The 12,439-nt window shown below is 29.3% G+C and overlaps 2 protein-coding genes across 2 annotated transcripts; one reads left to right on the forward strand and one right to left on the reverse strand.

The window, feature by feature from the left end:
- Positions 1-980: 980 nt before the first annotated feature.
- On the reverse strand, positions 981-5,200 carry LOC137830558 (transcription initiation factor IIB). The gene is made up of 7 exons (XM_068637983.1): positions 4,717-5,200; positions 4,379-4,403; positions 2,490-2,619; positions 2,267-2,397; positions 2,066-2,154; positions 1,420-1,496; positions 981-1,237 (listed from the first exon to the last, which is right to left on the reverse strand). The coding sequence occupies exons 1-7, from the start codon at positions 5,067-5,069 to the stop codon at positions 1,104-1,106; spliced, it is 939 nt and encodes a 312-aa protein (XP_068494084.1). The 5' UTR covers positions 5,070-5,200; the 3' UTR covers positions 981-1,103.
- Positions 5,201-10,756: 5,556 nt separating this feature from the next.
- Positions 10,757-11,429, forward strand: LOC137830559 (large ribosomal subunit protein uL11m). Its single transcript, XM_068637984.1, has one exon. It carries the CDS (start codon positions 10,800-10,802, stop codon positions 11,247-11,249), a length of 450 nt encoding a protein of 149 aa, XP_068494085.1. The 5' UTR covers positions 10,757-10,799; the 3' UTR covers positions 11,250-11,429.
- The last annotated feature ends 1,010 nt before the right edge of the window (positions 11,430-12,439 follow it).

The following is a 12,439-nucleotide window of genomic DNA, read 5'->3' on the forward strand; positions in this document are numbered from 1 at the left end:
ACATTGCTTTTCTCTTTACATTCTATAGTTAATGATTAATAATATAGTAATGGATAATATGAGATGATTATAAAAATAATACAGCATAATCAAATCTTAATTCGACACGTTTTCACGTGTGCTGTAAATGCCAAACAAGATCTATCGTACTCGGGGTGCTAAACGTATATACTAATACTGTACTTATTGAAATTTAGATTATAATAAGGGAAACAATATATGGATTTTTAGACCTTGTTAGTTATAACAGTTTAAAACTGTTTTACCGGATACTATTAATACCCACTCTTTTCTGTTCTTTTGTTTATTATAGTGAACTTACTATTTACTCTAAAAGATAACTACTGATTTCCAATCAAACAAATTGCCCCAACATCAATAACTAACATTGAAAATTCAGCACTTAAATTAATTAAAAAAAATATATCTAACAATTTATGAAACTCAAATAAGTACTATTATAGAGAATGGTTATAAATATCTATAAACGTACTGTGTAAAAATTCTTACAAATAATAAGTTAGCTATACCTAAACCCAATCTAATTTGATGATCCAATTAATGCAATTACTTCCTACACCTTCGTATTTCCTTTGCACACTTCTTCATTATAATGTAATGAAAAACTGATATTTTAAAAATTTTATACTCAAGATATTTTTCCGAAATGTATTAAAAGTTGAATAAGCATAGGTTGTGCAATCATTCAAGAAAAAAAAATATTTTAAAATAAAAAGTTTAGAATATATAATCTATAATTAAATTTTGACTTCATCACTCAAAACATTCCATGACTATACTTTGAAATAGACATAGCAATGTACAGAAGTATAACCAGTGTGGATGATCCATATGAAAGCAGAGCTAAAAAGAACTCTGATGTTTTAGGAAGAGTCGAGAAATTCATACAATGTTGCCTCTCTCCCAACGAGTACTCAGATTAGAAGGGTCTAAAAAATGGTGCAATTCCCGGCAATGAATGACAACTAAAAAAAGGCACTTTGATTTTTAATAAGCAGTTCAGTTACATTTGAAACAGAATGCGCTAATGACATGTAACTTTTAACTTGTTAAATATGGAAGGTAATATTTTGCTCTACAATTCAAGGGCTGCAAAGGCTCCTTAAATCCTCCTCCTTGGCATACCAATTTGGTATTATTTTTGAAACATGAGGGTAAAGATCCTTGTACGAGTTCCTAATCGTTCCTTCAGCAACGCCTGTGGCAATTGATATATCTGCATTAAGACAATATGTCAGGATGAGACACGTGTATGAAATACCATAGATGTTACAAGATACTCATTTCAAATCTAATTTGAGATTTCAAATTTTCAAATAAAAACATATCAAATTGAAGAGATCAACAAATGACCCATTCACGTGTGTTTTATCGTCTAAGGAGTGGAGTGTTACAAACCTTTAAGAGGTTTCTTATCATCAGAAAGCTGAGTTATGATGTATATAACTGCTGCAGCAATTGATATAGGACTCCTCCTGAAAAATTGCAGTAAGACGTTTATTAGTATCAATCATCACAAAATAAGTGTACATCTCTGAATATGATGAAAACTAAAACTAGTTGGAGAGAGATACACATGCAGAGGGCCATACAATTAATTTGGCTGATAAAATCAAAATTACATGCAATACAATATTCAGTGCTTGCATAGCACACCTAAGAGGTCCCACTTCTCACAAACATGCCACCAATTCCTCATCTTCCAATTCTCACCCACATGCAGCACACATCATGTAAAACCAGCAGTTTCCTAATCAAGAATCTAAACAGAACCTAGTTCTCCATGGAAATGAGGGAAGTTTGATACCATAGTAAATTATCAATCTAGATAATTTATAATACCCTGGGATTAAGCTGAACTCTACTGTGTCAACTTTAGCCATGATGTTTCCTCGTAGAGCAAAAATAAGTTAAGTCTTTGGCTGAAACTAGACACTTGTAACAGTACCAAAGCGTAACGTAGTAAATAGGACAAATCCCACTTCAACTGTCAACAACCACCTATTACAGTCTCTAAATTGAGATGAGCTAAAAATAAATATACCTTATATCAAATTCTTCTGATTTCTGCACAGCTTCCTGAGCAGCTTTAACAGCTTGATTATTCATACCAAGATTAGAACAGAATCGCCTCTGATGTTTGAGATGAAAGTAGTCAGTAACATCAATGGAAAAAATTCAGATGAATTAGCTCCACAAATACATGTATAAAATATATATATGCTTGTCAATAAAGAAAACTCACCATAAAGTCCCCTGCATGTATTGTACCCATCTCCACAGACTGACCATTCTCCAAACCCAGCTGTTTTACTATGTACTCTTTTGCTCGGCCAACTTCCTTCTTTGTGGCCCCATTGGCAACAGAGCAAATTTCTAGTTGAAATCCATAGGTTCAGGGAAGCTCATTTACATACAGAAAGATAAATTGGCAAGCATCCAGATGTTAAAAGAATCATAAGCAGTACCCTTAACAGTACGAGGTTTGTCTTCTTGTCGGCAAGCAATGTAGAGACAAGCAGCCAATAAAGCATCCTGATTTCTTCCTCTACTAGACTTCTGATCTTCAACCCTCTTATATATCTCATTAGCCCGATCCTTCAAACCAATGAAATATAAATAAAAATAAGGGAATATATTCATTTTACACGAAAACTAAGGTAGAAGACAGAAAATATAAATTAAAATGAAGGTTTCAATATTAAATTGAGACAATAAAAGGATTATAAACTTGGTTCTGAGAAGCTTGACATGACACAAGGACTGCCAAAACGTAATCTAGTCCTTTCTCCACATCAATTTGCAGATAGCCAAACTAATTGCTTTGAAAATATAGCTCACATATTCAGGAAGGCACTTAAGTTTTAACCCACTAATTTTACAAAAAGTAGAAACTTATTTTGGACTCCCACGACTTTTGTAATATGGATCAAGCATCATGAACCAGGTGCACACGAAATAACCATGCCCTAGAAGGATTATAAAGCCGTTAACCAAGAGAGGCTGTAAAGATACACCTCATTGAGGAAAAAAGTGTTCACAACAAAGAGGAAAAAAAACAATTTGCCGTATACTTTAACAAGAAGATTAATTTTCAGAGTAAACAAAATTTTGGTTTAACTTCCAGATTAGTTTCATTAACAAAGTGCACAAGAAATTACATACCTCACTGGGTACTAACACTACAAAGAGAAGAATGCAGAGTAAATAAAATTTGGGTGTAAATATAAAGTTAGCCCTTCCGCTCTACAGGTTCCTTGCATTTGGTTTTGCAGAGGGGGAGGTATTGGATTCTAGTTTCTACTAATTAAAGCATGCCTTGTCTGACAAAAAGTCTTTCCAAAGTTCCAAAAGCATGGGTCTCAATAAAGGGGCAGCAACTAAACCAGCTGTAGGTACTGAACCTTTTGATGCTCCAAATAGCATTATACTATACTACACAATTCACAATATCTACAGGGAATTGCAGAAGTTCCAAATAAAAAAATCACCTTAACTATACCATTAAAATGTAATCAAATACACACAAAAATCTACACAATTAGGTAGTCAGCACGATTTCAAAGTTTCAATAAACTTTGGATTTGTGTTTGAGCTTGAAAGCCTAAGGCCTAACTAAACCAACAGAAATGATCATACACAGTGCATAAAGATATTCACACGTTAATGAAACTTGTTATGTAATGAAACCAGACAAATAAAATAAAGACTTCAAATTAATGTCCCCTTATTAATAATGCAGCTGGATTTTGTTTAACCAGAATTACCTTCAAAACTTACAGCCACACAACTTACAGCATAGTACCTTCTATTTGCAATGATTGGCCCAACCTCCTCACAAATTTGACATGTCATTCATTTGGTTACACTAAAATTTCAGTAAATTTTCCCATCAAGAGCCAAACCACAATCCCAATAATCATGCAGTAGATACAAACATACACAGTTTCATGACTCTCCTGTCATCTCTTTTTTTGCTTATTTAGCTAAAACATCAGGGCAAATCTTATCAAAATAACCTTGCTCAACTAACATTTACATGGACACAATTCCAAAGAATAACCTACTTAATTTAGTTCAAGGCGCTCTTAATACAACTTCAACAAGCTCTGCACTCGTGGTTCAAACTTCACTCACAACAACAACCATATATGATCAAGGCCTATTTAGATACAACTTAAAAGTGCTTTTGAGCACTTGAACTTTCTATAACAGAGAAGCTCCCAAAAGCGCTCAAAAACACTTCCAGTTTCGTATCCAAACAGGCCATTAGACACAAACATATATGCAGTTTCCAGAATCTTGTAATAACCCAAAAATTCAAAAAAATAATATCGGAAACAAGAACACAACATACCTTGATGGTCGCAACCAGTCCCAACCTGCAAAATCAACGACCACATCAGCCAATCCTTCAATCATAAACATTACATAAATCACATTTCACGATAAAAACTTAAACAAACCCAGTAAAAGGTAATCATTTCGAAAAATCAAAATAAAACATAAAGCGACATTAGCCCTCATGAGGAAGCAACGATCATGACTCGTATGATACAAATCGCCGGAAACACTGATATGAAAGTTCACGCTCTGGATTCATTCATTTATTCATTTAATTGATTTGTTGAGTGAGGTTAAAAGTGAAAAATATAGTATAAGATGGGGATCTGGATTGGAACCCTAGGAAGTGACCTGTCAGACATGGTGGCGATGGTCTTGAAAGCGAGGATGAGAGCGCGATCGGGGTTGGAGCCACGGTTCTGCCAGCGGCCGAGGGAGGATGAGAGGAACTCGCCGCCGGAGCCGTTGGGCTTGGCGATGACGGTGGAGAGGCCGCCGTCGGTGAGGAGAGGGTTCGAGGGCCCGCCGACACGGTTAGGGTCGTTGTCGCCGGACTCGTTGGCGAAGGTTCGCCACTCGGAGGTCTCGTCGATGGAGTGGGACTCGAGGACGAGACCGCACTCGGAGCAGACGGTGTCGCCGGCGGAGTGGTCGAACACAACCTCCGTCTGCTTCTTGCAGTCGCTGCAGAACGCGTCTGACATCTTCTTCCTTCTCTCTAAGGTTACAATACAATGCACGAGACTCTGTTTGCACGCGGAGTGTGTTTGAAAGAGAGAGAAAGAACGAAAGAAAGAGAGAAAGAGAAAGAGCCAACAACTGCAGCGAAAAGAACTTCGCTGCGTTTTCTATATTTATAGACGAGATTCATTCGTAGGAGGTTTGGAATTACACTTTACAATAATAATAATAATAATAATAATAATAAATAATATATAAAGATATTTTTTTTTTATCTACACACTTTATATTTTTCTTTACTCTTTAAGTATGTTTATTATCTTATAAATAATTTTATTTTTTATTTATCCATTATTTATACTTTTTTACGTATAGAAAGAGATAAAGCGTGTCTTTCTCACTAGTAGTTATATTTTAACTTCCATTTACTTTTTAATTTTAATTTCTTTAATAAAGTTTTTAATTTACAAAAAAACTCCAATAATTAATGAAAATTTGAAATATAACAGTTAATAAAAAAATGTATTAATTTGTATTTATTATAATAGTTATATTATAATTTTAATTGTTTTTATTATTATAGAGAATATGTACATTCAAATATGAAAATATATATATATATATATATATATATATTTTATTTTTTTTACTGATAATAATAATATAATATAGTAGCTACGAAGTTCGGACACGCTTCTTAAATAGTTATGTCTGTATCGGACCTACGTAATTACATTACGATGGTGGAGTGTTCAATTTTTGACAATTTTAACACAGTTCTAACACAATTTTAAAAATGAAAAATACATTAAATTTAAATTTATTAAATAAATTTTTATTGTGATTATAAAAGCAAGGAACAAATTCTTTTGAACCATTCATGAGATACATTTAAAAAAAACTGAAACATATAATATATAATTTCGCATTCTTGTGTTTTAGATTTTAGAGATTATACATTTTTTTCGTTTCTGTGACCTTTGTTCGTGTTGTATCAATGCGTCTCATATCAATCTGTTAGAGAATATAATAGTATTGATACAATTAATAATTTTTTTTAAGTATTTTATTGGTATAGAATATCACCAATTTTATCTATAACTAATCTTTATAAAAAATCTGACTAGTTAAAATTAGTAACAAATATAAATTATATTTTTCCATCTACAATGTTCAAATTTGAGTTTTTTTTTAATAAAATGAAACGACTAATAATTTAGTGAACGATGATGAAGATTGGAACTACTCTTAAGGAAATATTAATATTAATATTAAAATTAATTAACAGTTATCTACAGTGACGGTGCATACCAATCAATTAAAATTAAATTTGTCCAACGTTTATTTTTTTAAAATTATAAATAGGAATACAAGCGTCATTCTTCTGATAGTGTTTTTGATGGCTACAAAAAAAAAACTTATTTTTATTAATTTTAATTGTTGAATTTTTTAAATATGTCTATTTTTGCATGTTTATCGTTCTCGAATATCAAAAAATATAATTATAACTTTATCTACCCTTACTTTTTTTTTCTTTTATCTTTAATTGATTTACTTACAATTTTATCAAAAAGTAGAAATAAAAAATAGTAAAATAGGAAACGTCATAATTATTTTATTAAAAGTAAGAAAACTGTTCCATTTATTAATCTCTACGTATAAGCTTAAAACTTTTATAGTCTCAAAAAAAAAAATATATATATATATATATATGACGTTTATTTGAGTAGTTTTTTACATTTAATTACATGTTATGTGATAGTTGATTAAGAAACATTGATCCAATATTTCTTAAACCGAACAAATTTAGAAAAATGAGACTTACTACAATTTTTAAGTTTTAATAAATAATAAAAATATTTAAAAAGTGTTATTAACCCTCCTCTTTATTCAAAAAAATAAATTTTACATCCTACATCAACCTTTTTTTTTTTTGTTAAATTGGATCATACAGTGAAATTTTGTTTTTGCACCAGCTATTTATTTGTAATCAAATTCAATAATAATGATGATAAAAGAATAATATTAATCTTGTCCACTTTTTACCAATGATTCTATAGTTTAATATTATTCCGTGAGAAAGGGAAAGAAGTGGAATAAGATTATAAATAATGCAACGAGATAAAATAATATATTAAAAATGATGTTCTAAAATATAGTTCAAAGGATAATACAATAAAAAAATAATTGGTCAAAGTTAACAGTAAGATTTTGTTGAGGTTTTAAAACTGTTATTATATTGAAAAATAAATAAAAAATAGTTGAGGGTGTCTGTCACTTAAAATAATAATTAAAAAATAACTTAACTGAAATATATTTATTGTTTATTAACATGTCATAATATGTTAGTAACATTCCTTAAAATTATATTAGTAACATTATTTACTTTTATTATGATTTCTAATTAGTTCTCCTGTAAAACTTTTACATTAGTTAAAAATCATTCATTATAATTTTGTTGACAAATTTTTTCTACTTCAACTCTTATTTAGTATATCAATACAATAGAGTATTTTGTCATTTTATATAAATTATTTGTCATTTTATATAAATTATTAAAAGTAAAATTATTTTATAATTTTTTAAATTAATATTAATGTACAGTTTTTATATAATTTTTTTTCCAATTCTACCCTTATTTAATATATTTCATTTTATTAATAAATAAAATATTTTGTCATTTCATATGAATTACTTAAAAAATAAAATTATTTTTTAATTTTAAATTAATATCAATGTACAATTTTTATATGACTTCCTCATTCTTCTCATAGTTCCTTATTTGAAGCAAAAGAGAGTATACTTTCACACAAAATCACACATATAAAAAAAAATATTCACTTTTAATCCCTCTCTAAAATCTATTTTGTGTTTTTCAATTTTGACTTATCCAAAATTATTTTTTTATATATGTTACATTTCTATCCTTGTGAAAATTAAGTAAAAAAATAAAATGTGAATAAATAGACATAATCGCATATTGTCTTTCTACTGATAAAATATAATGTTATTAACTATTTTGTTCATCTTGAATTAAATTCGTTATGTTAAATATATTAAATATATAGTATCAAAGTATTAAATGTATTATGTTAAATATTAAATATTTAATTAAAGCATTAAATTCTTTCATATATATATATATATATATATATAAACATTTTTATTAACTGCTACAAAATAATCAATAATAAGCATTAAAGTTTTCTTTTAAAATAAATTACTATATTGAAAATATATAAAATAAAATGAAAGGGTACTTTCATTTTCTTCCAAAACATATATTTGAACCAAAACATACAAAAAAATATAATTAAGTTTAATTAATTGATTTAAATCAATTTTATAGTTTTATTGTATATTTTTTTATTATTATATGTATTCATTATTCTTTTTTATATCACAATATAATATAAATTATGAAAAATAATTTCATTTTCTACTTTTATATAATTAAGTATGTATTCTTTTAAACTTGAGAAATTAGTTTACACACATTAATTTTTTTTCTTTTTTTAATTAATAAGAGAATTATAACATAATCTTCCATTATAATATTTTTTTTACACAATTTTTTTCCAATTTTATTTTTTTTTTTAAATAAAAACTTTCATGTTAGACATTACTATGCCACTTAAGATTTCAGCTAGACTGGCACCTCAAGTAACAACAATCATTTACCATCACATGAAAAAAGTATTATTAAACAAAAGAAAATTACTTTAAATTTTATTCTTATTTAATATATCTTATTTTTATTAGTACAATTGAGTATTTTATCATTTCATATAAATTACTTTAAAAAAATATTTTTTAATTTTTAAATTAATATTAATGTACAATTTTATATGTTGACTCCTCACTTTTTTCTTAATTTTTTTATTTTAAAACAACAATAGGAAGAAAGAGAACATACTCTCACATGTTTCCACACCAAATCTTACATCAAATAAAAATAACTTTCATTTCCAATCATCATCTTCACTCCATTTCAAGCAATTATATTTTTCTATAAAATCATTATTCTTTTGTATCTACCATTAAGTCAATTCTAACCTTAACTTGAACATCATCATCTTCGATCCCAAAACTAAGAATGAAAGAAAAAAAAAAACTTAAAGAAGAGAGACTCAAACTCGAGAAGAAGAAAAAAATGTTATTTAATCAATTCATTATTTTTCTTTTATATATTATTTTTTGTTTTTCAATTTTGACTCATCCAAAATGATTTATGCATAAGATTATTTCTATATGTATATTAATTTTTTATTGTCATGAAAGTTGAATAAAAGAGGAAAATAAGTATAAAAGAACGATAATACTTTTAAAAAATATAAAAATTGAAAATGGTTATGTTGTATTTATACATTTAAAAAACTACATTATAAATATTAGAATAAGTTATTTTACTTGATATTAAAATTACAATTAATTAATTATATTTATTATTTTAATATTAGTTATTTATTTATACAACATAATTGTAAATAAAAAAATAGCATTTAGAGTTATAACTAAATTTTTGGTGCATATACCAGCCAAATCGTTATTATTATTTAATTTCTCACTAGTTTTAAAATTAGAGTACATTTTACAAATATACATCAACTACCCCCATTTGAAATAAGGAAAAAAAGTTCAAACATATAGAGCAGTAAAAGAGAAAAGAAAGAGTAAACTCTATGGGAAGAATATTAAGCCTTTATACTTGAAACAATTTCTTACACCTTGAAGTTAATTAAATGGAAAAGTTAATTAAAATGGTGGATATGTGTAAAATACTTTTTAGTTAAATTATTTAAAAGTAATTTTAATTACTCTAGAAAATTTTGTTAAAAGAATTATATTGCTATAAATATTTCTACGGTGTAAACTATTTGTGTAAATCTTATTTTCTAACTCTTTCATTCTTGCTTATATTTTTATATTTTTTTTGTCGTTTTCATTGTCTCTATGTGCTCATTTTTCTAGTGACTCTTTCATTGTTATTTTTATCATAATTGGGTCTTAATTAATAATTGACATGTATTTTTCTTCTAATAAAAAATTAATTTGGTTCCTTAACCTTTATTATGCTATTGCATCAGTTTTTAAATTAAATAAGATTTAAAAAATCTTAGAAAGTGTAATTTTTCAATTACATTAAATTAAATTTTAAAAACTTTATGATTAAAATAATAATATTAACGAATATACTATTCAAAAGATATTTAAGTAGCATAAATATATTCTGTCTGAAAAAATATTCAAGCTAACGTAATATAGAATATATTTTTGAATTTCTAGATTTTTGTATTACTCCAAATATATTTCTCATCTTATAATTTAAATTACGTATTTTTAGATTATTAATTTAAAATATATTTTCAAATTATACACTCTTAAAACTTATTTTAGATTGTATAACATTTGTAATCTAAAATACATTTTTGAATCTAAAAATATATTCTAAATTATATAATATATGTATTTCTAGATTAATCTAGAATATACTTTTTAAAAATTAATTGCAAAATGCGAAATATATTTTTCGATTATACCAGCTAAAATGTTTTCGAAATATAGAGAGTGAGGTGTAATAAAGAAAGTATGGAGGTGTTAAAAATAATACCCAACACAAAATTAGTACATTTTCTTTCTGGACCGAGTCCATGAAGCGGAGTTGGCCCGGCCCACGTGACGAAGTTTAAACCCTCTCTACAGCGACTTTCCCCTCATTTCCTAAAAAATCCCAACCACCACCACATACCACGATGAGCGCCGCGAAGGCAGTGGCGGCGACGATCCGGCTCACGGTTCCCGCCGGCGGGGCTCGGCCGGCGCCTCCAGTGGGGCCGGCGCTGGGTCAGTACCGGCTGAACCTGATGGCGTTCTGCAAGGACTTCAACGCGCGTACGCAGAAGTTCAAGCCTGAAACTCCCATGGCCGTGACGATAACGGCGTACAAGGACAACACGTTCGAGTTCACCGTGAAGTCACCGTCGGTGTCGTGGTACCTGAAGAAGGCTGCTGGGGTGGAGTCCGGCAGCAGCCGCCCCGGTCACGTGATCGCGTCCACGCTGTCTGTTCGGCACGTGTTCGAGATAGCGAAGGTGAAGCAATCAGACCCGTACCTCCAGAACATGCCGCTCGAATCCATTTCCAAGTCCATCATCGGAACCGCTAATAGCATGGGGATTAAGATCGTCAAGGACCTCGATTGAGACTTTATTTCTTTTAATTGCTTGCTTGTGTTGTGCTGTTAGGGTTAGGGTTAGGGTTTTTATCTTGCGTTGTTGTTACTGTGCTCTTTTGAATCAATTGCGGAAGTGATGCTAGCACTTGCACATAAGTTTTGTCATAATAATTATTTTGCTAATGGAAGTTTTAATTTCATTGATCAAGTTGACCGTTAAAAATTCTCTTTTGGAGGTTCTTGTTGGCAATATCAGTTGTATGATCCAATCCTTTCGTAAAAAATTATGTTAGTCTCACCTTTGATTATTTTATCAGTGACAGTGGGGCCTGGGATCTTCATAAAGTCAGATTTTGTCTTCTTCGGGACATCATTTTAGTATTGATCGTCTATGTCGCACAAAGGATTTGGTGATGTTTTTTTTCCCGGCAACAAATGAATGAGTGGTACTTTCAGTTTCTAATCTGTTTAAAGTACTTGAATCATGCTCAATTGATCTCTATAATAGATGCAGAAATCAATTTAGGTTTTAGTCTTTCAGATTGCGTAGCTGTTCACGTTCATTTGCCTGGTGAGTCTCTAGTTGTTCTTGTCCTTTCTATGGTATTGCTTAAATTGTTGGGTGAACAATTTCAGTGTCTGAAATTACGACAAGTTACGACCCTTTATAGGTGATGAGTTTTTGTCCGTTGAAATTGGAGCAACTTATTCATTTGATGACTAGAAGAATATACACATGTGCATTTCTAGGAGAAAAATAATAATAAGAAAAGAATTGAATGAGATTTTTAATAACCTGAAATTTTGCATAAAGTAGAATTTTCTAATGCAACTTATTTAAATTCTTTTCTTAATTTGTATATACAGTAATTTTAGCTTAAGAAGAAGTTTATTTCATTAGTATATTTGTCTTATTAATGTTTATGAAGAAATTTGTCGAAACAGTCCTATAGAAAGAAGCCCTTGACTCGCTATCCTGCAATTCCATCTCTGAAATCTGAATTCTGTCTTGATGAAGCTGAATATACTCCGAGTTTTATATGCATTTTGCAGAGGCAGATCGTGCATCCATTGTTCTCTGTCTTTCCTAACTCTGCAGCCCTCCATTTCCAGACTGCTCTGACTTCAAAATCTGGGGTAAGAGTTAACAGTTGATGCTGAAATATGGTTGTTCCCTTTCTTTTAATGTTGTTATCAAATCAATCATATGTCATATTA

This window comes from Phaseolus vulgaris, chromosome 7, assembly GCF_000499845.2.
Source record: "Phaseolus vulgaris cultivar G19833 chromosome 7, P. vulgaris v2.0, whole genome shotgun sequence".
Taxonomy (NCBI): domain Eukaryota; kingdom Viridiplantae; phylum Streptophyta; class Magnoliopsida; order Fabales; family Fabaceae; genus Phaseolus; species Phaseolus vulgaris.